Source organism: Trichosurus vulpecula, chromosome 6 (assembly GCF_011100635.1).
Source record: "Trichosurus vulpecula isolate mTriVul1 chromosome 6, mTriVul1.pri, whole genome shotgun sequence".
NCBI classification, from domain to species: Eukaryota; Metazoa; Chordata; class Mammalia; order Diprotodontia; family Phalangeridae; genus Trichosurus; species Trichosurus vulpecula.
In genome coordinates this window covers 229360293-229386648 of record NC_050578.1, presented here as the reverse complement: position 1 = coordinate 229386648, position 26356 = coordinate 229360293, and the positions used below count along the sequence as shown (strand labels likewise).

General features: G+C 45.2%; 1 protein-coding gene across 9 annotated transcripts in view; it reads right to left on the bottom strand.

Annotated features, from left to right (window-relative positions):
- MICAL2 (microtubule associated monooxygenase, calponin and LIM domain containing 2) overlaps positions 1-26356 on the bottom strand; it is a 161792-nt gene that overhangs the window by 87959 nt on the left and 47477 nt on the right. For 8 of the 9 annotated variants that reach the window (XM_036762439.1, XM_036762443.1, XM_036762442.1 and 5 more), the window contains exon 2: positions 22809-23166. In XM_036762439.1, the coding sequence (XP_036618334.1) occupies positions 22809-23072 (264 nt within the window). In that variant the 5' untranslated portion in view covers positions 23073-23166. Of the gene's footprint in view, positions 1-22808; positions 23167-23912; positions 24058-26356 lie in introns of those variants that run through there. The other variant, XM_036762440.1, reaches the window with a different exon arrangement.

The following is a 26356-nucleotide window of genomic DNA, read 5'->3' as shown; positions in this document are numbered from 1 at the left end:
TAATGTATACTGAAATTTTATTTGTTTGTTAAGTTCAGAATTAAACAAAAACCAAAATAAAATTAAACAAAAAACAAAACTTAAAGATTAGTTGGGAAGTAGGAACCTAGTGGTTGGCTTCCAGCCACATACTTCCAAACTTCATTCACCCCACCCACTGGCAAGATCAGGAAGTCCTGGGGAAGTCAGTCAATGAACATTAAGCACCTACTATGTGCTGGGCAGCTAAGTAGCACAGTGGATAGAGTCCCAGGCCTAGAGTCAGAAAGACTCATCTTCCTGAGTTTAAATCTAGCCTCAGACACTTACTAGCTGTGTGACCCTGGGCAAATCACATTACCTCTCTGTGCCTGTTTCCTCATCTGTTAAGTGTGGATAACAATAGAATCTGCCTTAGAGGATCAAATGAGGTATCATAAGCAAAGCTCTTCAACAACCTTACAGAGTGCTCCATCAATGCTAGCAATTATCATTCAAGTTTTGAGAGCCATGTTACATTCTCTAGAGACAAGCGTCTGGAGCCCAGGCAGCCTGAAGACCGCAGGCACCTTTCCTAAATCCCAGAACCCAACTAGAGACACTCTTAATCCATGGCCAGCTATAAGTTGGTCTCTTAGAGTCAAAGAGCAGAGTGTCATCAGAGGTAGAAGGGGTCTCTTCTAGACTGGGACAGGCCCCTTTGCAGGTGATGGGATTTGAGCTGAGTTTTGAAAGAAGCCGGGAATACCAAGAGGCCTGCAGAAATGAGGAGGAAGAACATTCTAGGCACCAGGGCCATCCAGTACAAAGGCTTGGAGAGCCACTTGCAAGTACTATATTTGTGGACCACAGAGTGCATGCAGGGAGGAGAGTAAAGCATCAGACTGGAAAGGTGAGAAGAGGGCAGGTGGTTCAGGGCTTTAAATGCCAAACACAGGACTGTCTATTTGATCCTGGAGTGATATAAGGAACCACTGGAGTTTTCTAAGGGGGAGAGGGATGTGGTCATATCTGCAGTTAAGGAAAATTGCTTTGATAGTTATGGGGAGAAGCTCGAGCAGAGAGGCTGATAAGAAAGTTATTCCAATCTTTCAGGTGAGATTGATTTAGGGCCTTTATAACCGTGGTGGCTGTGAGAGGAGATTAGGTGATGTCCATAAGAGATGCTGTGAAGGTACAATTGACACAGGTCCTTTGAAGTTGTTTGGTTTTGTTTTCAACCCCTTCATATTCAGTTCAATGGCAGGTATTTACAGAGTAACTACTGTTTGCTCAGCACCTTAGGGAAGGCAAAGCCTTGAGTGAACGATAATCCTTTTCCTCAGAGGGTTTCCATTCCATGTGGGGACACAAGATTCAAATATGGGAAACCATTCGATATCAACCCAAGACAACAGACCACCAAGTGTAACAATGGATAATGAACTCCAGAGGAGTAATTCAGTGGTCTCCAGAGCTCAGGGAAGGGCAAGACCTGAGCGGCCTAGAGCACTCAGGAAGAGCCTCATGGAATTTGGTGATTTGGATTTTGGAAAGTTGGGGGAGTCTAGAGAGGTGCAAAGCAAAGGGAAGCCAGAGAACCTTCAGGGGGGGTGGGAGAGTGAGAGAGTGAGTGAGAGAAAGAGAGAGAGAGAGAGAGAGAGAGACAGAGAGACAGAGAGAGAAACAGGGCTAAGATACTAAAGCGAGGAGGGAACTTGCTGTGATAGCTGACCCCTGGGCCGGTCTGTCAGCAAAAGGAGAAGGCTCGTGTCTGTTGGTAATCAAGACTGTGTTCAGGAAGTATGTTCATAATAGGACTTACCAGGACCAGAAAAAACTCTGTGTGGCAGCAAAGAACTGGAAACATAGTAGATACCATCAGATAAGAATCAGAGAATGACCAAGAAAAGCTGTGATAGATGAATGGAATACTACCAAGCCATGAGAAACAACGGCAAAGAAGAATTCAGAGAAGTATGAGAATGTAGAGTGAAGTAAACAGAACCAGGGGGAAGAATGTCCAGAATGATGACAACAATGGAGATAGAAAGGGCAAAAAGGAAAAAAGAAACCCCAATGTGCAGTGTGTCATTATAATGACCAAACTTGGCCTCAGGGAAGGGGTAACAAAGTGCACCATTCTGCCTTCTGGGCAGAGATGGAGGACAACGGGTATGACTACCACATAAACTATCAGGTTTGTTGATTTGCTGACTAGTTACACTGAACTGCCTTTTTCCTCCCTTTTAAAAAGAAAAATTTGTTTCAAGGGATGGTTCCCTGGGTATTGTTGGGAAAAAGAATATAGTTGAAATGAAGAGGATATAAAAAGAAAAAAAATCAATAAACACTTTTAAAATATAGGTGGAAGAGCTTAGACCATATCCTGAGTCAGAACATGAACAAGGCCCTCAGTAAAGTCTTAAAAATTGTGTCCCCATGCATTACATAAAGGCACAAAGGTCACCTGTAGACAGTAATATTTTTGGATCTGATTACTTGAAATACTTACTTCTTGTAACATGAAAAGTGGGCTTTTGAGATACTAAAATGCACATTTATCTTAAAAATCATATGAAAAATAGCATCCCTTGGTTTGCATGTGCTCCCCATGGCACCATAACCATAATGGACTCTACTCTGCCGTGAGGACAATGGACAGCCACTGAAGGGCCTTTAACAGAGGAATTGACTTTAAGCTTCTTCAGAGACACCAGCATCTCTTCAGAAAGGAGGAGGAAAGTGTGAGCCAAAGAAAATTAGCCATCTGCAGAAAACTCCCAGCATCCTCTCCACCAGGAGGTGCTGACACTCAAAACTTTCACTTAGAGCAGCTGAAGACAAAGCCCTCAATACCCCAGCATCTGAATCGAGCTACAGCCAGACTGAAGTGGTCCAGACCCCTGCCTAAGGTCACTCCAAACCAAGCATCATCTCGCCTCTAGCTAATTCAAATGAAAGAGCTAAGGGCTTCTTCCTCCAGCAACCGTCCCTACACACCCAGCCAAAAAAAAAACAAACCCAAAAACCTGCTTCTCTGCACCAGGTTGGGGGGAGGGAGAGATGCCATTTTGTTCCGTTTCTTCATAGAGATACCCTAACCCCAACAAGGGCAAAACTGGGTACAATGGGAGGTAAAGAACCCTTCTATCTTTAGCCTACACCCCAAGCAGTAAGCCTGAATAACTAGCTGTTTCCTGGGTGGTCCAGTGGACAGAGCCCCGAGCCAGGAGTCAGAAGGATGTGGGTTCAAATCCCAGTTCTGAATTTTATTAACTATGTGACTCTGGGCAAGTCAATTAACCTCTGGATCTCAGTTTTCTTAATTTGTAATGAATTTGTAGTGCGTGTGCACACATACATACGCAGAGAGAGACAGAGCTGGTGCCAGGTTTTGAGTTTGTAAATGGAGGCTCCTTTGGGCTGTAGGATCAGTCACTTCCTAAGTGCCGGAGAACTCAGAGCTGTTTCCACAAGTACCCAGTAAAATCACAGGCCATAGTTCATCTCCCAGCAACTCCTTCCCTTACTTCTCCCCTTCATTCAGTCCTCACATCTGCTGTGAGACAAAAGAGGACCAAAATCCATCCATCTGACTTGGCCCCAGATCCCACCAAATCAGGCTGAGTTCCAGAAAAGGCTATCTTCTTTCCTCCAGATGCAAAGAGGGGGAGATAAATACTACAATGTGTCCTGCCCTAAAGCAGGGTGTATGACGTATTTATTAAACGCTATGTGTCAGGGACTGTGTTAAGCATTTTACAAATATCATCTCATGTGATCCTCACAACAGCTCTAGGAGATAGGTGCTATTAACAGTCTCGTTTTACAGTTGAGGATACTGAGGCAAACAGGGTTAAGCGACTTGCCCAGGGTCACACAGCTACTAAGTGTCTGAGGCCACATTTGAACTCAGGTCTTCCTGACTGCAGACCCAGTGCTCTCTATCCATTTGTACCACCATCCTGCCTCATGCAAAGTCAATAGACACAATGATTAAAACAATGATAAGTGAAAGGTACAGGTAAAAGGAAGTCAAAGTCTGAGTGACAGAAAACCTAATCCTGGTCCTGGGCACTAGAACAGGAAGTAGACGACCCTCCTCCCAGTAGAGAGGTGAGAGGCTTCGAGGACAGAATGTTGTCTGGCTAGCTGGGTGAGGTCATTATATAAAGCCTGGAGGCAGCTGGAGAGTCCAGTGCGTAGCATGCTAGATTTGGGAGTTGGGCAGGACCAGGGTTCAAAACCTGCTTCAGACACTGCCTGTATGACCCCTGGTGAGTCACTTCACCTATCTGGGCATCTGTCTTATCAGCTGTAAAATGAGGATGCTAATACCACTTACCCCCAAGGTTGTTGTGAGGACCAGCTGAGATAGTATTTGTAAAGCATTTTGCAAATTTCAAATACTATGTAAAGGCTAGCCATCACAGGATATTTTTATTAAATCATCTTTTGTTTTTTCATTACACTGGGGGTCTTTTTGTTATGTCTTTTTAATTACATTTCATCATTTTTTTCATTACAAATTTTTCATTACAGAAATTAAAAGAGGATTCAGATAGTGGTTATGTAAAAACTGAAGGCAACCAACAGATCTTACTTTTTAAAAAGGAAACCAAGTCGAGCGTGACACTCGCAAACCAGTCTGGCCTGGCATTTGGCCAGCCTGGACACAGGTTTGCTAAAGTGAGTCTGGGAGCCAGTGAGCACAGGGCAGAGGAGAGTATGGGCTGGTTTTCTGTCAGGGTGATTTCAGGAGACCTCAGGTCAGCCTCGTGCACACCCTGGAAATGGGTGGGTGCTGTCCTCACATAGCAGGAAAGCTGGGGTCGATTTTTCTGCTGTGTTTCCTTCCCACCCATACTCCCCTCCACCTCCAAAAAAAAATCAACAACCCAGAGGGACTTCACAGGAACACCCTCAGGGCAGAGGATGCTCTAATGTTTGAGCCAGATGTTGATTCCTTTCTGGGACATGGGGCCCTGAATTTCCTCCCTTATCTGTACAAAAATACAAGAGGCAGCTACTGTTACCATAGCGAAATAACAAAGCCAGATGCCCGCTAAGTGCTGTGGAGGGGCAGCACAGTGTAATGGAAAAAACGGGGAGAAGCAACAGGCTGAGTGGACAGAGAACAGGACAGCTGGGAGCCAGGCAGCCCTGGATTCCGGTCCTGACCCTGGCACACATTGACCAGGTGAGGTTGGGGGAGTCACCTCACTCTTCCACGTTGGGCACTTCTCTAGGACTTTAAATTGCAGGCAGGTGCTGGCTCTGCCAAGGAAAAGGCACCTGAAACTCCCTACACGGATGAAATCACAGGAGGAAGGGGGAGGAGGGAGGAAGGGGGAGGAGGGAAAAAGAGGAAGGAGGAAGAGGGAGGAGGGAGAGGCGAGGAGGAGGGGGAAGGGAGGGAGAAAGAGGAAGAAGGAGAAGGAGAAAGAGTAGGAAGAAGAAGGAGGAGGGACAAGAGAGGAGGGAGAAGGGCTCCCAAAACCTGGGTTCTAGATAGCAACCAGTAGTGTGACCAAGAGCAGCAAGTCACTTGGCCTCTCTGAGCTGTTTCCCCATCTTCATAAAACACCTCTCCTGAAGGAAGTTGTTGGAAGGATGAAATGATAGAAGGCAAAGTTTAAAAGCAAGAGACAAATGTCACTGATGCATCCAGACATGAAAGCATGGCCCACCCATTCAGCCCCAGTGAGGCGCTAGGACTTGGGATCAAATGCCAGTAGACCAGCTGCTTTCTACGTCTGTGTGATCTTGGGTAGTAAATTCACCGCTCTGGGCTCCAGTTTTCTTATCTATAAATGGAGGGGATTGATTCCATGACCTCTCGAAGGTTCCTTGGCATAGGCCTCATCTGCAGCAAGCACACTTTGCTGGGTCAACAACCTTTGACTTTCTCCATCCCCAGAAATAAACTCAGCTCCCTCACTCTCCATTCTAAGAAACCAAGGTCAAAGTGCTACTCATAACTCCTGGCTGCCCCACCACTCTGGTCCAAGTTTCCTACTCAGCATGCTGACCAGTCAAAATCCCAAAGTCGTAAAATGGAGACAAACTTAGAAAGACAAAATGCAGTGAAAGCATATGCTTGCTACACCCAGAGCCCCATCAACCAGTCCAAACTTGAACTCAGTTCCACGTTGAATGCTTCACAATGAGAGGTAGATGGCATGAGATGTCAGATTCCTTTCTCAGCATCAGTAATTAATCTAATGTCGGGAGCTCATCTCTTGATGTAGCTCCGTGGATGTGTGGTCCCAGATGGAGATTTGGACCCATCTGTGCTTTCTTATCAATGCCGGCAGCTCATCTCTTGATGTAGCTCCGTGGATGTGTGGGCCCGGATGGAGATTTGGACCCATCTATGCTTTCTTATCAATGCCAGGAGTTCATCTCTTGACACAGTTTAATGCAGCTGTGGTTCCAGATGTAGACTTCAGCCCATCTCCGCCTTCTCATCCCAGGCCAATGTTTGTTCATTTTCCCCCACAAACGCTGCCCAGATGTTCTACCTGGCATGCAGGAAGACTTCCTCCAAGTCTTTTTATGTTTCATGGGTTCCAGCGTAGCATGCGGCCGTCCATCTGTTATCCCTTGCTATAGCCCCAGCCCACTTCCTTTGCTGCTCATACGTTGTTTATAAAACTTTCCACAACAGTCAAGTTGATTTCCTCAGGAAGCTTAATGTCAAAAAGGCCTCTCATGATACAACTCAGCCTGACCCAGTTCCATTTACTATCCAGCAGAATGGAAGCTCTTTGGAGGCAAGGGTGCCCAGCACAGTGCCGGGCACATAGCTGGGGATTAACTGAATCAGTGTGATTGTTAGCTTTCTTTTTGTCCTTCAGTGCCCTCCCTCCCTTTGGGCTGAATACAAAAAACTATCAGAACCCATCTTCTCTCTGGGCTCCAAAGCCCTGATCATGACTGAGGCAGAGCCCAGTCCCTTCTTTCCTCTTCCTGTAGGGAATTCCTCCTTGGGCACCAGGTACGGGCTGGCCTTCTTCCCCCACCCCACAGGGGAAGGTCCAGGCAAGCAGACCTTAGCCTTGGCAAGAAGGGAATTCAAGGAACAGGAAACAAGAAGTGGCTGGCAAGGAAGGGAAACGGATTGGCATTTACAAACAGATCTTATCAGTTCCCTTTTTCTCCCTGGAAACATGACCATCTATACCATTGTTGCAATGAGGAAGAGGGAAAACAGATTTAGAGCTGGAAGGACCTCAGAGGTCATCCAGTCCAGCTCCCCTCATTTTGCCCAGAGAGGCAAACTCACAAAGGCAAGTATCGGCTTAAGCTTCCCGCCTCTTCCCTGAGCATCACCTGCCAATGGGACTCTTGGGACTCCTCTCGCCTTTTCTGCTGTTGTTGTTGAGTCATTTTTAGTCCTGTCTGACTCTTCATGACCCATTTGGGGTTTTCTTGGCAAAGACACTGGAGTGGTTTGCCATTTCCTTCTCCAGCTTGTTTTACGGATGAGGAAACTGAGGCAAAGAGGGTTAAGTGACTTGCCTAGGGTCACATGGAGAATAAGTGTCTGAGGCCAGATTTGAACTCAGGAAGATGAGTTTTCCAGACTCCAGGCCCAGCAATCTATGAACTATGGCACCTTTAATTAATTTCTATTAACTAACCATTTCTCAAGTACCTACCACATGCAAGGCATTGTGCTAGGCACTGGAAATGCAAAAATAAACAAAGAAATCATTCAAGACCTTACTCCTTTTTTTTTAGTGGTGGGATACAAGTTATACCAATGAAAACAATATAATCTGAAGTAGGAGAAAGGACTAACAAGCATGGAGATCAAGGAAGGTTTTCAGGGTGGGGGTGGGGGTCACCTGAGCTGAGTCTAGAAGGAAGCTAAGGTTACTAAAGGGCAAAGGTGAAGGAGGACATGCCAGGCATGTAGAACAGCCTGAACAAAAACATGGCGGTAGGAGATGAGATGGCACAAGGGACACAGATTGAGGCTGCAGCCTCAGTTGTTTTGGAACAGGACTCTTTTCAGAGGACAGTGAGTACTAGAGACTAGAGGTTCTGGGAAGGGGTGAATACTCAAAAGGATCACAGGATTTGAAGGGGAACATGAGTTCAAATACACTATGTATGTGACCTTTAAGTAAGTCAATTCACTTTACTAAGCCCCAGTTTCTTCCATCCGTAAAATGAAGGGGTTGAACTAATGGGACTAGCCTGGGTAGACCTGGTTCTTGGAAAGGAACAACAAGTCTCTTGCGCTGTGAGCCTGGTCCTGTGCACTGCCCTTGTATCTTTTTACCCAGCACCCCTAGGAATATGGGAGTGGCACCAAGGGTTCTTCCAATTTTAAATCTACAAATTTAAAAAAAATATTTTATTTTTCCCAATTACATGTAAAAACAGTTTTTAACATTCATTTTTTTTAAATTTTGAGTTCTGAATTCTCTCCCTCTCTTCCCTCCTCCCTGAGATGGTACAGCAAGTTGATATAGATTATACAGGAGCAACCATACAAAACATAGTTCCATATTAGCTATGTTGCAAAAGAAAACCCAGACCAACCCCCTCCCACCGCCCCCCCCCCACACATACACAAATAAAGAAGGTGGAAAATAGTATGCTTCCATCTACATTTAGACTCCATCAATCGGTTCTTTCTCTGGGGGTGGACAGCATTTTTCGTCATGAGTCCTTTGGAGTTGTCTTGGATCATTGTATTGCTGACAATTGCAAAGTCATTCACCGTTGAGCATTCTTACAATATTGTCGTTGCTGTATTGGAGGTTGGCAAGGCTGGTTCTGCTCACTTCACTTTGCATCAGTTTGTTTAAGTCTTTCTAGCTTTTTCTAAAATCACCTGCAAATATTTCTTTACAACAAATCTCACCTTCTTCTAGAGGTCTTGCCCAGCCCCATGTCTTCCTTCTGCTACCCAGCAGCCATCTCTTTCCTCTGAGATTATTACCTTCAATTTACCCTGTCTATATCTTGCATGTTGCATGTACACAATTATTCTCATGTAATTTCCCCCATTAGAATTGGAGCTCCACTGTTTTTTGCCTTTCTTTGTATTCCTATTGCTTATCACAGGGCCTGGCACATAATAAGCACTTAATAAATGCTAGCTGACTAGGACTCACTGCCCTTCTGATAGTCAACACCTGTTTTGCAAACCTACTTTAGACTATGGTCCTACACCTGTGCTGCCACCCCCAGATCCCTAGGGGTGTTGGGTTAAAGGATACAAGGGTAGTGCACTGGACCAGGCTCACTCACAGCACAAGAGACTTGCTGTTCCTTTCCAAGAACCAGTAGATAAAAGAATCTCCTTTCAGCTTAATCCATTAGAAATGACAGGGAGAAAAATAATTAATGGGTCTCCTAGGTCTACTTCAGGCTACTCCCCTAAACTAAACTTTGGGTCAATGCTTCTTAGGAAGTAGATAAAGGCTTAATGTCAAAAGCATTCTTATGGAAAAAAAAATACAAGGGAAGAGGATAACCAGCCTCCCCCAATGCAAACACATTACCTAAGCTGGAAGGTTTGCTATCCCAAGCCAAAGCGGACACTGGCAGGGCTTGATCAGGACTCCAGCTCTGGGGAATTAGCAGTTAGCTCCAGGATAAGCCACAGAGGTACCAGCCCTGGTCTCAAAACAGCCAGGTTGGTTGGCTTGGACATTGTCAAGGACAGTTCCAGGGAGAATAGCACCTCCCTTGCAGAGATGAGGGACTAAGAGCATGGAATATGGCAGTTATTGTGACACAAAGTGGTTGTTATTTGTTGGTTTTACTGAACCACTTTCTCTCTTTTTTCTTTTTTAATTAAAAGGGAAGGGAAGGTGAGGGGGAGGGGGAAGTGAAGGTGACATAAAAACAATACAAATGAAATTTTAAAAAAATCTCAGGACTATTCTCATCTAACACCACCACCACCAATACCTAATATTTGTGTAGCATTTCACGTTTAACCAAGCCCATTCTTCATAACCACTCTGTAAGGCAGGTAGTACAAATATTGAGCCTGTGCATTTTGGAGTGAGGTGACCGAAGGTCAGAGGGGTGCACACAGTGAGGTGAGTTGCGTAGTTACTAGAACCCGGACCTCTTGACCCCTTCCAATTCTTCTTTATCAGGCTCTCTGCAGCTGGAGAACAACTGGCTTCTTCCAGGCTCAGGTCTTGTGCCTTCTCCTGCAGAAGTCTTTCCTCTCTCCCCAAACACTAATACTTTCCCCTTGGCCCTCAGTTTTTTCATCTGTAAAACAGGAAGATTATGCTAGATGGCTCTAAGAACATGGATCACTCTGGTCTATCTCAAGCGCCTAACACAATGAACAGCCTTGCCAAGCTCCAATACAGCAGGTACTTAATAAAAAAACCTTGTTGGATTAGACTGTCGGACAGTCCTTTGTGTACAGTCTACCAGGTGAAGATAAGATAGTGATTTTCTTTTCTAGTAACAGGCCAGCTCTAACTCTGGAGTAAGGAACCAAGTGAAAGCTCAAGACCAGAGCTCAAATATTTTTGGAAATGTGGATGTAAAATATATTCCTTTTAACTTAATAGTATTTTTGGCATAGCTATCTCTTGGCACTCCCACTCAAAGGCGGTTGTGGTGACGTGGGGGATAGGGTAGTGTTTGCATCACTGCCCCAGTTGGTCAATGATTTTAGAACCCTATGAAGGGTTTGTAATCCAGTGTAGGTGGTGAAGGATTTTTTTCCCCTGTACATCAATGATCCAAGAGAGCAAGATTCCCCACTTGGGCCTAAGCCCCACTTGGCTTATTACAATCTACAGGGGGTAGTACTTCCAGCTTTAGTGATACTAAAGTGGAGAGCAAAGAATAAAACAGATAGAACACACACTTCTGTAGGTATGTGTGGTCTTTGCCAATAGACTGTAAGCTCCTTGAGGAAAGGGACTGTTTGTACCCCTAGCTCATAGCACTGAGCCTGACACATAGTAAGTAGTAGGCATTTAATCAATGCTTGCTGATTATCTAGAGCCCCTTTTTAGGTCCTGGGAGTCATATTTTAAAAGGGGCACACTGAAACTGGTCCAGAAAGATGAGATCAATGGTGAAAGACACTGAAACCATGTCATAGGATTGACCGAAGAAGATGAGGCTGATTAGCCTGGAAGAGGAGGCTTTTTTCTTTTCTTTTCCTTTTTCTTTTCTTCTTCCTTTTTTTTTGAGACTTGGGTCTCCCAATCTTACTCAGGCCTGATCTCACCCATGATCAACACAGAACCTTCTGACCTGGACCGGTTAGCCCCTCTTTAGGCAGCCTGGTGACTCCCTGATTCAGAGAGCTCACTATATGGTGCCTTAGACTTAATGCGTATACCAGATCCAGTTTGACCCTACTGAAGCTCAGAACTTCCAAACTCAAGCAATCCACCATCCTCAGCTTCCTTAGTAGAGGAACTACCACCATGTCTATGGAAGAAGGTTATTATTATTATTTTAATTTTTAACTTAAACATAAAAAGAACATTTCCATAAAACAGCCGAACACAAAAAAAGAGGATTCTTCTATCTAAAACTGTGAATCTCCATTTCACACGGTTTGCTATTTTAAGAAGCATGTAATAAATTCTACGTTACTTTCCAAGTTGTCCTGCTTGTTAGAGCTTCCTTCTGAGAAGAGACAATTTACAGGGGCCATCAGAGCTCTCTTCAAACATATGAAGAGCTGTGATATGGAAGAAGGATTGGACTTCTTCTTCTTGGCCCAAGGAGAAGAACCAGGAACAATAAAGGCAAGTTCCTGAGAGGCCCAGTTCAGCTTCCTATCAGGTAGCACTTCTTAGCAATGAGAGCTCTTGAAAAATGGAATGTGCCAGCTGAGACTGGAAGACCACTGGTCAAGGCTGCTTGCTGTGTGGGGAATTTCTACTTCACATAAGGGTTGACTCTGGGATTCTGAGATCCTTCAGTCTGAGATTCCAAGAGGCTTAGAAACTTCGGTGGCTAAAAAACAAACCAACCCCACCTCCAAGGCCCAGCCTTAACCAGCCCCACCATCATCTCTAATACTCCCAGGGCTGTTTTTTACTCTCTTGCCTAGAAAGGGGCCCCTCGGAGTGGTCAGATATCAAGGACACCCAGCCTGCCATTAGCAATGGCCAGCAAGAACAAAGACAAACAAAACAGCCATATTAATACCCAAGCCCTCCAGAGGAAGCACAGGTAGGGACAATACTGTACTCTGGTTGCAAACGTGTATGGTTGGTCTTTAAATAAAGAAGTGCTAATAATGTCTAGTACCGACTTCTGCAATCTCACTACCAATCTTGGGCAATCAATCAACAAGCATTCATTAAATGTCTAGTATATTCCAGTATGTTGTAGTATGTTCCGGGCACTGAAGACACAAAGACAAAAATGTAGCAGTCCCTGCCCTCAAGGAGCTTATACTCTATTCTGGAAGAGCATTCACTCCTCACACCCAAGTGGAATACCAACAAAGCTCCATTTTACAGAAGAAGAAACTAAGGCACAAAGGAATGAAGTGACTTGGTCAAGGTCATATATAATTAAAATAGCTAGAAAGGGACCTTAGAGGCTACCAAGTCCAACCCCCTCATTTTACAGATGTGGTAACTGAGGTAGAGAAAGGTTAAGTGACTTGCTCAGGAAGGATCACAGGGCTAGTGACTGTCTGGGTAAGATCTGAAGCCCAGTTCTCATTCCAAATCCAGAATTCTAGCCACTACTCCTCCCTGCCAGAACCAAGATTCAATGTCGGACTATCAGACTCCAAATCTAATGCTTTTTAAAAACCATATATTCTTCCCATTAATAGAGCTCTATAAAAAGTTCTATATATACATCCTTGTATGAGTGTGTGCATATACACACACACATATAGGATATGACAAGGGATGGATAGGTCTCACATCAAGATCCAAGATCCAATCCTATCAACAATCCATGGAGTCCCAGGTCTTACTGTCTTCTGAGTCTGATTTGTGTCCATTCCAGCACAGCCGAAGCTCAAGAGGAAATACTGGCAGCTCCTTGCAAACCTGAAGCCATCTACAATGGTATAGTCCTGCCTTGACATGAATTCAGGAGGGGCACATTTTTTAAAAATCCTTTTCTTTTTTTGATCGACCAACAAGCATTTATTATCTGGGATGTTCCAGGTGCTTAGTCCAGGTGAACAGATTCTAAGACTCTCCAGAGGGACAATTGCCTTCTTTAGTTTTTCTTCTGCTCCAGAACCGAGCACCATGTGAGAGCAATGAACATAATAAACGTTTGTTGAAACGAACGAACAAATGCACCGCAGTTCATTTTCCGTTCCTATGACGACAAAGTCACAAATGAGCCAAATAATTCTTCCCGGCACTTTCTTGTCTGGCATTGGACTCCCTCCGGCTGCCTCATAATGTCCTTCCTCACACACAGAACCAACGTCTGCAGGAAGGTGTATATGAGCAAACTCAGGGCAACGAGACAGGTACTAATGCTTTCAAAACATGGCAATTAACAGAGGAATGTTAGAGCCCACTGCCTCTTTATCCTATGCTTTCTATTAAATTAGTGTAAAATGTCAGCCTTTATCATCACTATTTGTAACCGTGAGCAAGAGCCAAGTCGGTGTCTGCCCCTTTGTGAGAAAGCCTCTTATCACCAGCTCAGCAGAGACAAGTTTCCCTGGCAGACCATGATTCAGAGGTGTGGAATGTCAGATAGCTACATTCTGCCTTCTGTTCGCAGCCGCAAGGGCCTTCTTCCTTGGAGTTTCTCCCTTTCCACCAGCACCTCTTGCCCTATGCACCTCCAACCACTGCTCACGAAAGAACTGGAGAGCCTTAGAGGTAGGGGCAACATGAGGTCAGCTAGTCCAGTACCTGCCTGGAAAAGAATCCCACCAGGAACCACCAGGTAAGTGGTCATCCAGCTCCCACGGACGTACCTTCAGGAAGGCAGCATGAGCAAGGGGTAGAGTACCGAACACGGAGTCAAAGACTTGGGTTCGAATGCCACTTCTGACATTTACAAGCAAATTACCAAACCTCACTCAGGCTTGATTTCTTTATCTGTAAAATGGGCGGGAGTTGGGGAAGGTGGGACTGCCTGGCCTCTAAGGTGCCTTCCAGTTATAAAGCTATGATCTTATGATCTCACAGTGACCATTTACTAGTGTGCCGCCCAAATGAAACGCAGTTAGGTGGCGCAAACATTTACCGAGTGCCAGTGTGGAGTCAGGAAGACCTGAGTTCAAATCTGAATTCAAGACACTTCCAAGCTGTGCGGACCTGTTTGCCCTGTTTATCTCATCTGTAAAATGAGCTAGAAAGGGAAATGACAAACTACTCCACTATCTTTGCCAAGAAAATCCCAAAAAGGAGTCATGAAGAGTCAGATATGACTAAAAAATGACTAAATACCCCCAAATAGATACCAATATGTGATAATATATGTCGTGAAAGAAGCCTTTTGTGATACAGATGGGGGGTGGGGGGGGAGGGTGGTTCCTATGCAACAACATACAAGAGTCTCAGCCCAATACATACCAGATATTCAAATTAAAGGCTATTGTATTATATATGTTGGACTTGCTGTTGGTAGGAAAGGGACCTTATGCTTTGTTGCCTGAAATGAATCCTTGAGCCCCTTTCCAGGCCATCTGAATTCACTCAAAGTCATGGAAAAAGCCATCTTTTCCACCCTAAATCACAAACTGCTGCTTCCTAGACCAGGATGCCACACTAATTAGCTTGGGGACTCACGCTGGCCATGGAAGCAAAATTTACGTTGACAATTTTAAAGGCCCTTTCACTTGTGTAGATTCATGCAAGAATTCATGCACATCTATTAAAGAGATTGTATCCTTTGTACCAAATGAAGGAACTTATATTCAAGGAGAAAATTAGCTATTGAAGAGCATAGTCATTGCTAAAGGCAATGGGGGGAAAGTACAAGATTTGGAATCAGGGATGTGAGTTTAAATACTGAGGGACCCTGGGTAAAAATCATTTGACTTCCTTGGGACTCAGTTCTCTAGTCAAACCCACTTTACTTGACAGATGAGGAAAATGAGGCACAGGGATGAAGTGATTTGGCCAAGGTCATGCAGATAGTTAAGCTACAGGACTGGGATCCAAATAAGGTGCCTTAGCTCCAAACCCAGCATTCTTCCCATGGCTCAGCAAAGTTTTCTCATTGGTGAAGTGTGAGAGTTAGCCTGGATGATCACTAAGGTCCCTTCTTGCTTAAAATCCTCCAGATCTGCAAACTTGAAAGTGTACCTTGTCTACACCTCTAGCTGCCCTCCTAGACATTCCACTGCTCATCTCAGATCCTCAAGTTAACAATCCTTTTCCATCCTTAGATTCCCAGCAAGAGAAGGAAGCCAGAAGCCATTCAGGAGGACACACCAATGGGGGCCTATAACAACTCTGAGGCAGGAATTTTCTATGCATTTTATTCAGCTTGCTTCACTCGGGAGAAGATAGCCCTGGCACTGCTCCACGTCACTGTGACTTTTTTAAACTACCATTGTCGGTCCATAAACGTTTATTAGACACCTCCTGCATACCAGGCACTGTGCTAAGTGCTGGGGAGACCAAGAAAGGTAAAGGACAGTGGAAGTCAAGCTTTCCTTCCTCCACCAAGCTAAAAATCTCACTTTGGTTACACTTTAGGCAGACCCAGTTAAACATACAGAGATATACCTGAGGCTTTCCCACCATTCCTCCCCTCCCATGACTGCTCAAATGCTCCTGGTCCTTCTGAGCTCAGCAGGTACCATACGTTGAACTGAATAATTACGCTAGCCGAAAGTGGGGGTTCTTAGCCTTTTTTATTGTAGACCCCTCTGGGAATCTGGTGAAACCCAGGGACCCCTCAGGAAATCTGGCAAAACCTAGGGATCCCTTCTCAGAATGACATTTTTAAGCATATGATATCAAATATATAGAATTTCGAAGGAAACCAGTTATATTGAAGTATTTTATATGTAGTTTATGCCCCAAGTTCACAGGCCCTCCCAGTTTAGAACCCCTGGGCTACATTAGTTTTGAGAATCAGATGGGGAGGCAGGGTATTGCCATAGGAAGAGACCTATCTTAAAATATTTTGTATTTCATATTCTACATACACTCCCCCCCCCCCATAGAATGTAAGCTCCTTGGAGACAAGGATAGCTCTGTTTCTGTCTTGGAATCCCCAGTGCTCTGCACGGCCCCTGGCATGGAGTAGATGCTTAACTGATTTGAACTGAAGTCTGGGGAAAGCAGAGGGTTGCAGAGAAACCTGAGAAGACTCCTATGAACTGATCCAGAGTAAAGTGGGTAGAACCAGGGGAATGACGGATGTGATGACAATAACCACACGAAGTAAATATGATCCGTGCAACCCCCAATGCTTACAGCTGCCTTTATTATTAGGCATCTGGCATCTAAAGCGCTTAATCAGGGATTGTTTGCTTACTTTTTCTCGCATGTTAGGGGGTCCCCAAGGTCCCCTCTGGCTCTACCTCTTGATGCATGATCTAAGCTGGAGGAAGAAGGGAACTAGATAACATCTGGTATCCCTTCCAACCTTCTCATCTTGGCATTCCATGGTCTAGTGTGTCAGAACGGTGGGAGGAAGGGATGGGAAAATGACTCCTACACAAATCTGTCATACTTAGCTAATAACTTCAGTACAGCATAGACAAAGGCAATAAGGGGACAGTAGATAAAGGGCCACACTGGAAGAGAGAAAAACCTGGGTTCAAATCTTGACTCTAACATTTACTACCTTGGTACTCATGGTCCAGTCACTGAATTTCCCTTGAGCTTCAGTTTCCTCATATGTAAAATAGGCATGACACCTGTAATACTTTCTTTACAAGGGCTGCTATGAGGCTCTAAGGACATCATATACATAAAGCATTTTGCAGACCTTAAAGCATTGTATAGATGTCAGTTTTGACGTGATTTCATCAGTCTAGGGAACTGCCAATGAGGAAGTCCCCCTACCAGCGCAGATCAGCCCTGGCTGGGCAACTTAATGTTTCAGAGAGTCACCTGGGGCACGAAGGTGAGGTGACCAGCCTGCCCTTGGAGGAGGGGGAGAAGAGGGGGAGGAAGAGCTGGAAGATGGGGAAGGAGGAAGAGGGGGAGGAGGAGAGGGAAGAAGACAGGGAGGAGGAGGGAGAGGAGGAGGGAAGAAGAGGAAGAACTGGAAGATGGGGAAGGAGGAAGAGGGGGAGGAGGAGAGGGAAGAAGACAGGGAGGAGGAGGGAGAGGAGGAGGGAAGAAGAGGAAGAACTGGAAGATGGGGAAGGAGGAAGAGGGGGAGAAGGAGGAGAAAGAAGAAGAGAGGGAGGAGGAGGGGGAGAAGGGGGAAGGGGAAAGAGAGGAGGGAGGGAGGGAAAAAAGTGTGTGTGAGTGTGTATGTTGGCAAAGTCATTGACAGTGCTTGGTGTTACTCTAGAACCCCCTGGACTAGAGAATCTCTTAAATCCCTCCAACTCTAAACCTATGCCAGATCTCAAGGAGCCATTAGGCTCCTAAGACAGGCCTAGCAGGTGAGCTCTGTTGGGCAGAGATCAGTTCCATGGGGAGGAGGAACCAGGAAAGACTTCAAGAAGAGGGGCTCTTCCTGTGGACCTGGATTCAGGAAGACCTCAGGAGGTTAAATTTAGCCCTAATGGCTCTGTGTTCTCAGGCCAGTCATTTAACTTATTTTTTGGCCTCGGGTTTTCTCCTCTGTTAAATGGGGAAAGTACAAGTACCTACCTGTGAGAGTTGTTGTGAGGCTTAACTGAGATTATCTGTAAAATGTTTTGCAAACTTTAAGGTTCTATAGAAATGCTCACCACCATCCTTAGCTGTTACTCAAGGTAAAGAGGCCACGAGGCCTGGGCTGGACTCCAGTTCCTCATTTCCAAGCAAAGCCACCCAGCAAGGCTTTCACCCAAATTCTGCCAGCCCCGCCCTCGCAAACACATTCTTCCCTTCCAACCCACGAGCACTCCAGGTGACTCCCCTGCCAGGCTGGCCCAGCCCAGGGATCAGTCCCACTTCTCCCGATCTTGTTTGAGAAACTTCTGTTTCGTTCAGGAAATAAACGCCTCAGCATGGAAGGCAAGTCAAAGAGGAAGCATCACTTGAGGATCTTTATTGAGTCATTTTTCAGTGCCCTTCCCACTTGTGAATCTCTGTCTTTTTGCCCAAAGAGTCTAAATGACAGTGGAGACACCCCCTGTTTCCCCGCCCCCATAGGGGACACCGAATGGAAATTAGGGAACAGGAGCTTTTTCAAAAATGCTCCAATGTTCGAGAATTAACTCCAGCTGGGTTCCCTCAAGTGACCCCCAGGACTTTCAAAGTAAATGTAAAACAAATTTCGAAGAGAAAGTCAATCATGCATAAACACAAAAGGCTTAGGCTGCAGTTGGGAGTTTGGAACAATAAAAGTTTATAGCTTTTCCAACAGAGACAGGCTCCTGGGGAGGGGGAAGGGGTGGGGTGGGGAGATGCTGCTTCTCCTGCTCCCTCCCTCCCATCGGATGCTCCCCAGGGCGGGGACTTTTTATGGTGCTGGCCACAGCTCAGGGGTGGGCAACCCAGGGCACTGTGGGTGGTTCCCCACCACTCCCTGCTCCACTCATCCCTTTCAACTTCTCCCTTCTTCTGCTGCTGCTCCTTTCCTTTCATTCTAATGGTTCATTTCCAACAAATGTTTAAGGAGAGCCTACTCTGTGGACACAGCAAGAGCTTCGAGTCTTGTGGAAGGAGGAAAATGCCAGGCCTGGAATTTAAGCCTGGTCTCTGACACTTACTAGTGGTGTGACCCTGGGTAATCTAGTTTACCTGTCTGACCTTTAGGCAACTGAAGCTAGGTATGTTACTCATTTTTTAATTTTGAAATTTTCCACTTTTATTGTGAACCTCAGAGGCAGCTTGATGGTACAGTGGATGGAGTGTCAGACCTGGACTCTGAGTTCAAACCCAGTCTCAGACACTTACTACCTGTGTGACCCTGGGCAAGTCACTTTACCCTGTTAGCCTCAGTTACCTCATCTGTAAAATGAGCCGGAGAAGGAAATGGCAAACAACTCCTGTATCTTTGTCATGAAAACCCCAAATGGGGTCACGAAGAGTCTGACATGACTGACCAACAATAAAAGTCATCAATACATCCATTTCTATACGTAGAAAACAAAAATGGACTGTACATGAAACCACGAGCTTATTGTATACATTTTAAAGTCTGCACTATATAGAAAATTATAGGAACAAAATTGTTGACTGCGTTCCCTAGTGACTTTTTATGTTTTCTCCCAGCCCTTTTTTGAAATTAAGTTTTATTGTTATCTTGTTTTTACCTCACCTAAATTTCCTCCTGCACCCCTCCTCTGCCTCCTCCCAGAAAGTCATTCTCTAAACAATGGATACTTTTAAAAGAAAAAAAAATAAAGAGAAAAGAATCATCAAAACCATCCCCCAAAATCTAACAATCTATTGATTCCCTCTGTGGGCCCATCCCCACCTCCCCCCAGGAGTAGGGGAAGGTGTCTTCTCATATCTCTTCTTGGGGGCTATGCTTGTGCCTTGCAAGTTTATAGTCTCCTTTATATTTGTGATTTTATTTTTTTAGACCCTTTGTGTCTAAGATTTTTTTTTAAATTTTTACAGATGCCCTTCCCCCACTTCTTCTTTTTATTTTTTTTTTGCATCTCTTTCATTTCCTACTAACTTATTCCTCACCCCAATAGACGTCCTCCTGTGTAATAAATGAGCACAGTCAAGCAAAACAATTGAATACGTTGGCCATATCTGAAAAAGCTCCACCCCATTCTGCATCCCTGGTCCACCCCCTTCCTGCCAAGAGGTGGATGGCATACTTTATCATCCCTCGTCTGAGGGCATGACTGCTCAGTGAGCTGATCAGAGGTCTGGGGTCTTTCAAAGTTGTTTTTATAGGTATAGTAGGTTTGCAGTGATGAAGCTCCCACTGAGTACTGACCTCTGAGCAAAGCGCTGTATTAAGCTCAGGGAAAGATACAGAGCTAAATTCCAACCCAGAGCCTGCTCTCAGGAGCTTGAAATCCAAGAGGGGACCAAAACTCATATATGAGTAAGTGGGATGGGAGGAGAAAGGAAAGTAATAAAGAAAGCTCCCTGCAAGATGAGTGGGAGACATCAAATTCATCTCAAGAAAGGCTTCATAGAAGAGAGGCCACGCAAATGAAGGGAGGTGTTTAACAGTAACTGCTTTCCTCACAACCACCCAGCATTAATATTGTCCCCATTTTACAGCTAGTAAAACTGACACTGAGAAGGAGAAGGTCTGAGAGAAGAGTCTCTTCCAGGAGTGGGGGATAGGTATGAGAACAGACAAAAGGTACAGGGCAGGATGAGGTTAGGGAATGAAGAGTGGTCCAGCATGCTGTAACGTAGATGAAAAGAAGGAAAGAAGAATCTTCTACTCCTTGCTCCCCATTTTTCCTTTTCCCCTTGTGTGCCCTGGATGGGTCAGCCCGTGCCACCCATGGGCACTGCTTGGCACATGAGGCTGATCAAAGCAGGAGCTGGATGACTTCTTCAGGCCCAGCACAGTTTGTGCTAGGCTCTCAGGGAAGCTATCCATCACTGTCTCCTGTGAGACGTGGGAAGCAGACACGGAGGCCCACAGCGCATTCTGCAGCTCTCCATCATCAAGATAAACACACAACAAACCAAATCGCCATGGAGAGTTCAAACCCTCATCCTGGGACTGGCACCAAAAGGAATTCCAAGGGCTCTGACTACATCACCTCCTCCGGCACCAAAATCATGTCTGCTCTCTTTTAATCCAAACTCAGAGCTACTTCCTGCCCAAGGGGCTTTGGCCTGGCTTGGAGTCCCAAAGGCCGAAGAGATAACAACCAGGACAGCTCAGTCCTGGAGTTCCCTACCTGAGGCCAGCTCGACAAAGAAGGTTTCCAGAAAGGATCAGATATTCTTTAAGCTGCTCAATAAATGATCAAAGCAAAACCCTCTAAACCAGGTGGCAAGCAGTAGGAGAAAATCAATTAACGTTGATATCTAAGAGACATCTCAAAATCAACAGGTCCAAAACTCAACTCATTATCTATCTTTCCCTCAAAACCCTGAGCCTTCTAATCTTCCTGTTTCTATAGAGGGCATCCTCATCCTTTCAGTCTCCCAAGTTGGTAACCCCTACATTCTACCCTACTCTTTCAGTCTGCATCACTCATCAAATCTACCATTTCTATCTCCATGACATCTCTTAGATCTAAAGCTACCAACTTAGCTGGGCTCCTCATCTCCTCTCTTCTACAGTATTGCCAAGATCCTCCTAAATTGTTCTCTCAGCTTTAAGTCTCTTTGAGGATTGATTCAAATTGATTATAGGTATGTCTGAGCTATTTGGAAAATAAGTGGGAGCTCGTTTTCTCCCCTTCCCCATTTCTGAAGTCAGAACCATCCAAATAGTCCCCACGTTGCTTCCACACTTAACAGAAGGCAAGGAGGATGTTCTCAGGGGCCCCTCCATCCCTCGTTCACAGGCATCTATTTAACCCTCTCTTCTCATTCTCTCAAGACTGGAAGAAAGATCATGAAACTGTGGTTTTAAAGCTGGAAGGGGGCTATACAGACCATCTAGTCCAATATCTTTTTACAAGTAAAGAGATCAAGGCCCAGAGAGGCTGTGCCTTGCCCAAGATCACACAGCTACAGTAATAACTGTCAGAGGCAGATCCAGAGGTGGGGGGGAAACCCTTCTAGCAAAATGGCAGCTACCATAGGCAGCAGAGTACACAGGAGAAAGAAAAATGGATTGACTAGGACTGTGGAGACCTGGCTTCTGGTCCTTCTTCTGCTATTCTCTGTATGAATAGCTTCTTCCCCTTCTGGGGATCAGTTCCCTTGTCTGAGAGAGCTGAGTGCTATCATCACCAACAGCCCTGCCTCCTCAGTCATTGGCTCCTATTTCTGCTAAAAAAAAAAAAAAGGGACATCTGGAATTAGCCCTTTATTCAGATCAACATATCTCAGAGCCATAGGAGTGGAAGAAGGGGTGAAAGGGGCTCTTTCCAGGACCCTTGACATTCAAAGTGGGGGGGCATTTCCTCCCTACCTCCACACATTTCAGTTCCTCCGAGACAGAGAGGTCAAACTTGGGATCTGCAAAACCTCCCAGTGCAGCCAGAACCACATTAAAATATAAGTGGGAAATGTCTAAGGAAACCAATAAAAACATAATCTAACTTAGATAATGTTAATCTATGTTTTTTTAAGTCAGCATGCAACTGCAGGAATCCCTTTCTATTTGGTTTGATCACCGCTGCTGTGGAAGGTGCTTAGGGCACAAATACTACAGCCACTGTGCCTGTCAACAGGGTGCCTGTCCCAGAGTCCACCTTGACACCTTAACTACTCAGAGGCAAGGGCCAAGTCTCTCTAAAGCAGAGGCTAATGTCTCCAGGTGTGCCTGGACCTATAATGAGGGCCTCCTCTGCATCACAGCACCTCCCCTTACCCCAAAATGAATTTGCCTATGGCCCAGATTCAGTTAATTACAGATAAAATCAACAGAACCCAGCTCCTCAAGGGCAGGAGCTGTCACCTTCCTGTCTTTGCATCCTCATGTCTAACAGTGGCCGGCACATAGCACATGCTTAATAAATTCTTGTTCATTGACTCATGATAGCTCTACCAAATATTAATTAAACAGAGCCTCAATCCTAAATATGCTTTATTGAGTTGTAGGAGATTCACACAAAACCATTCTAAGTAACAGTGCAGCCAAAGTGAGAGCCTGACCACGGGACTCCAACAGACAGTCATCATTTGGGAGTGAGGCCCCCAAGCCCTGAGGGCTCACTCACTTACCCGGGTGTTCATGCAGGACCTTCCTCGTTTGTACTCTTTGTGGGTTCCTCGCTTGTCTAGTTTGTTCCAAAGGGCCTTGGCCTTCCAGGTGGTCACTTTGGACTTCAGCTTGGAATAGAAGTTCCTGTGATCCGAGGGGTCGAGCTGCAGGTGCCGGATGAGGATGTTGAAGGCCTGTAGTGTACCTTTACACGTGGAGGCTTGGACAAAGTTCTCAAAAAGCTGGCCAGCCTGGCTCTGCTTCTCATCTTCATTTTCCCCCATGTTCTGATGGCAGTTGGTAGAGAGGCTCAAATGGGAGCTGCACAGCAAAGATCACAGAGGAGAGCACCATGGGATACTTGAAGAACTGTCACACCTGGAGGGAGGGAGAGAGAAAGAACACATCAGCTTTATGCATTAACACAATGGAATGGGGATGGAGGGAGGAGGTGAAGAGAAGAAAAAAGTGGTAGTGATCCAATAAGCAATTTGTGAAAAAGTCCTGTTCTAAAGATTTGGTTCACAATGCTATGTTGCTAACACATCTTAAGATAAGTTTTTGTTCCTATTCAAAACGCAGTTCCAGCTAATATTGACGTTATCTGGATAGCCTTAAAAAAACAAACAAGGGAATATAAAACACAGATTTTTAAAAACAGAAATTCTCAGTAATTAGCACCACTAAAATCCATCGATTAGAACACTGGGAATTGGGGGGCAGTGCTCCCCCTTTAAGATGAGCAATAACTGGGTTGTTAAATGTAGAACCCCCAACTAGATCATGTGCAAACTTCATTCAGCCTTTAGGAAACACTGATCTAATACAATCATCTCATTTACAAAATGAAGACTGAATCATAGAGGAGTCAGAGGGCTGAAGAACGCAGAGCTAGGACCAGGACCCAAATCTCCCATCACCAAGAGTCCAATGCTCCTTCCACCACACCACTGATTCCCAAGCCTAGTACATAGACAGAGATTTATAGCATTATTCAATACACTTCAAAAGACCATGCCCAGTGACTGAGTGACATAAAATCATAGGATAGAATGGACATTTCTTACTGACAGGAGCAAAAGGATGCCTATGGAGAGGCACCCAAGCATATAAGACTCACTTACCCTGGTGTTCATGCAGGATGTTACCACCGTCCTCCCCGGCACTAGACACCTCCAATTTTAAAACCTCTCTTCATCAGTTACAGGTGGAAGCCCTTCTTTTGCAGGGTCAGTATACAGAAGATGCCCACAACCCCCTCTCTGTTTTCAGTCACTTTGGATGCGCACTGAACCTGGAGGCACAGAGAATGGCGCACATGCCCCTGGAGAAATGCAAATGCAGTCTGTGCTGCCTAAACCCAAACCGGGAGCTATTTGGAGCAAGTGCACAGACTGATGGGGGAAAATGTAATGAGTGTTCATTCAAATTACCAAAATAACTTCCTTGGGTTTTGGCCACCGTCCCTCCTATCTGTCCTACTCTAACCTCAGACATTTCTTAGGCAAGTCATTTAAATACTTTCAAAGCAAAAAAAGTCAATGCATTCACTCTGATTTCCCAAGCATGTGTTCTTTTTCTCTGAACAGAGCTAAATTGCAGCTATTTTAGAGGAATGAGCTGGTAGCCTCGTCAGAGGGAGTCATGTTGCTCCGTCAATATCCCTGGCACAAGATGCACTGAGTAGGGCTCCTCATATGGAGAAGGATGTGTAAACGGGAGCCAGAGATCCCCTCCACAGAACCCCAAGGGGTTCAGAATAAATTCTTTGCATCTTTTCAGTATTCCTTCTGTCTACGCTAATACGGTCTTTGCTGGGAAAACATCAGCTCCTTGAGAGCAGAGATTTTTTTTTTCTTTTTGTCTTTGCATCCCCAGTGCCTAGCACAGATACTTGGCACAGTAGGTGCTTTTTGGTTGTCAGATTGGGCTTCTTCATACCGCAAGTACAATGATTTTTTAAAACACGTCCGTATGTTTCCCAATTAGTTTTATAAAACTCAAATACAAAAGAATATTCTCTGTCCCCCAGTTTCCCATGACCAATCAGATTCTAAGCATGGCTAAGAGATGAAGGAAGAAGACAAAGACAGAGAAGAAGAAAGGGAGTTATAGGCTGCCTGGACCTTGGGGGGCAGGGGGCTGTTATTTCATGTACAAGAGAAGGAAGAACTCTTCTGGAGGAGGGGTGCCCAGAGGGTTCTGGGTTACCAGAACCTCTCCAAATATGCCCAAGGGACCCAAGTGGTTTCCTGCCAGGGAACAAAGCCAAATTAGGAAGTGAGGTGGCACGGCACATTGGAAAGTGTGCTAAATCTGAAGCCAGAGGATCTGGGTTGGCATCTAGGCCAGTTTCTTTCTGCCCATGTGACCTTCAGCAAGTCACCTCCCCCTCTTTAGGGTTCCATTTTCTCATCTGTAAAAATGAAGGAATTGGGCTAGCTGACTGAACAGGTCTCTTAAAGATCAAAACTATGGTCCTGTCATGTAGCAAAGTCTTCCCTCCACGCCTGGCAACACCTAGGCCTTTTCTCTTTCATATCCTCTCCCTGTTCCATTCTCTCCTGCTCATCTTCCCCAAACCCCACTTCTATCATGTCTCTCTCCTGCTCAAGAGCCAGCAATGACTCCCTGTTTGCTCCTTATTCTACCAACTTCTTCACTTAGGATTCAAGACCTTGTACAACCTGACCTCACCTTCCCAACTTTGTGCCCAACCACTGCTCCCTCTCTCGGCCCTGTTCAAGCTCTTTTCTCAACATTCCTGGAGCACATACCATGCCTCTCTACTCATACAATCCATCCTGTGCCCTCCCCCTCCTCTCTGCCCATCTACACCAACTCATGCTGGACTTGCAGTCTGAAAGACCCAGCCTCTACTCCCTCCTCAGGTTACTTACTACCTGAAGTAAATCTCTCACTTGATGATCACAACAAACCTATGAAGTAGGTTCTATGGGCATTACTTTCTTCCCTTTATTGATAAAGAAACTGAGGCTCAGACTCTATGTCTTATCCCAGCAGAGATTTTGGGCTGTTTGGCAGGAATGTAACAAAAAGAACAAGGACTCTCAGCTAAGATCTGGGTTTGAGGCCTGATTCTGCCTCTTTCACTGCATAAGCTTGGCTAAGTGATAGAAACCCTCCTTGTCTTCTTTCCTCAATGTACCAAGTAAGGGTTCCTTCATTCACCCAACCATCACTTATTCACCACCGGCAGCCAAAGGGACCTATGGTGGATCACCCGGGTGTGGGGGAGTGATGGAACAATAATTAAGATACCATTAAATCCCTGCCCTCCTGAAGCTTACAATCTAGCAAACTACACAAACGGGCATCATTCGAACAACCACAATGCAGAAGAGACCACGGCAAAATCCTAAGAAGTACAAAGTGTTACCTGAGGTTTAAGAGAGGAAAAAACATTCCCAACTGTAACATCACCGCCACCATCAGCCGCAGCAGCATCACAGCCGTAATTACACCGTCTCCTTTCCGAGCCCAAGTTGTGTGACGCTCAAATAAGGCTAACATGTATAGTGTTACATAAGGGTGTGCTGTTGCTATT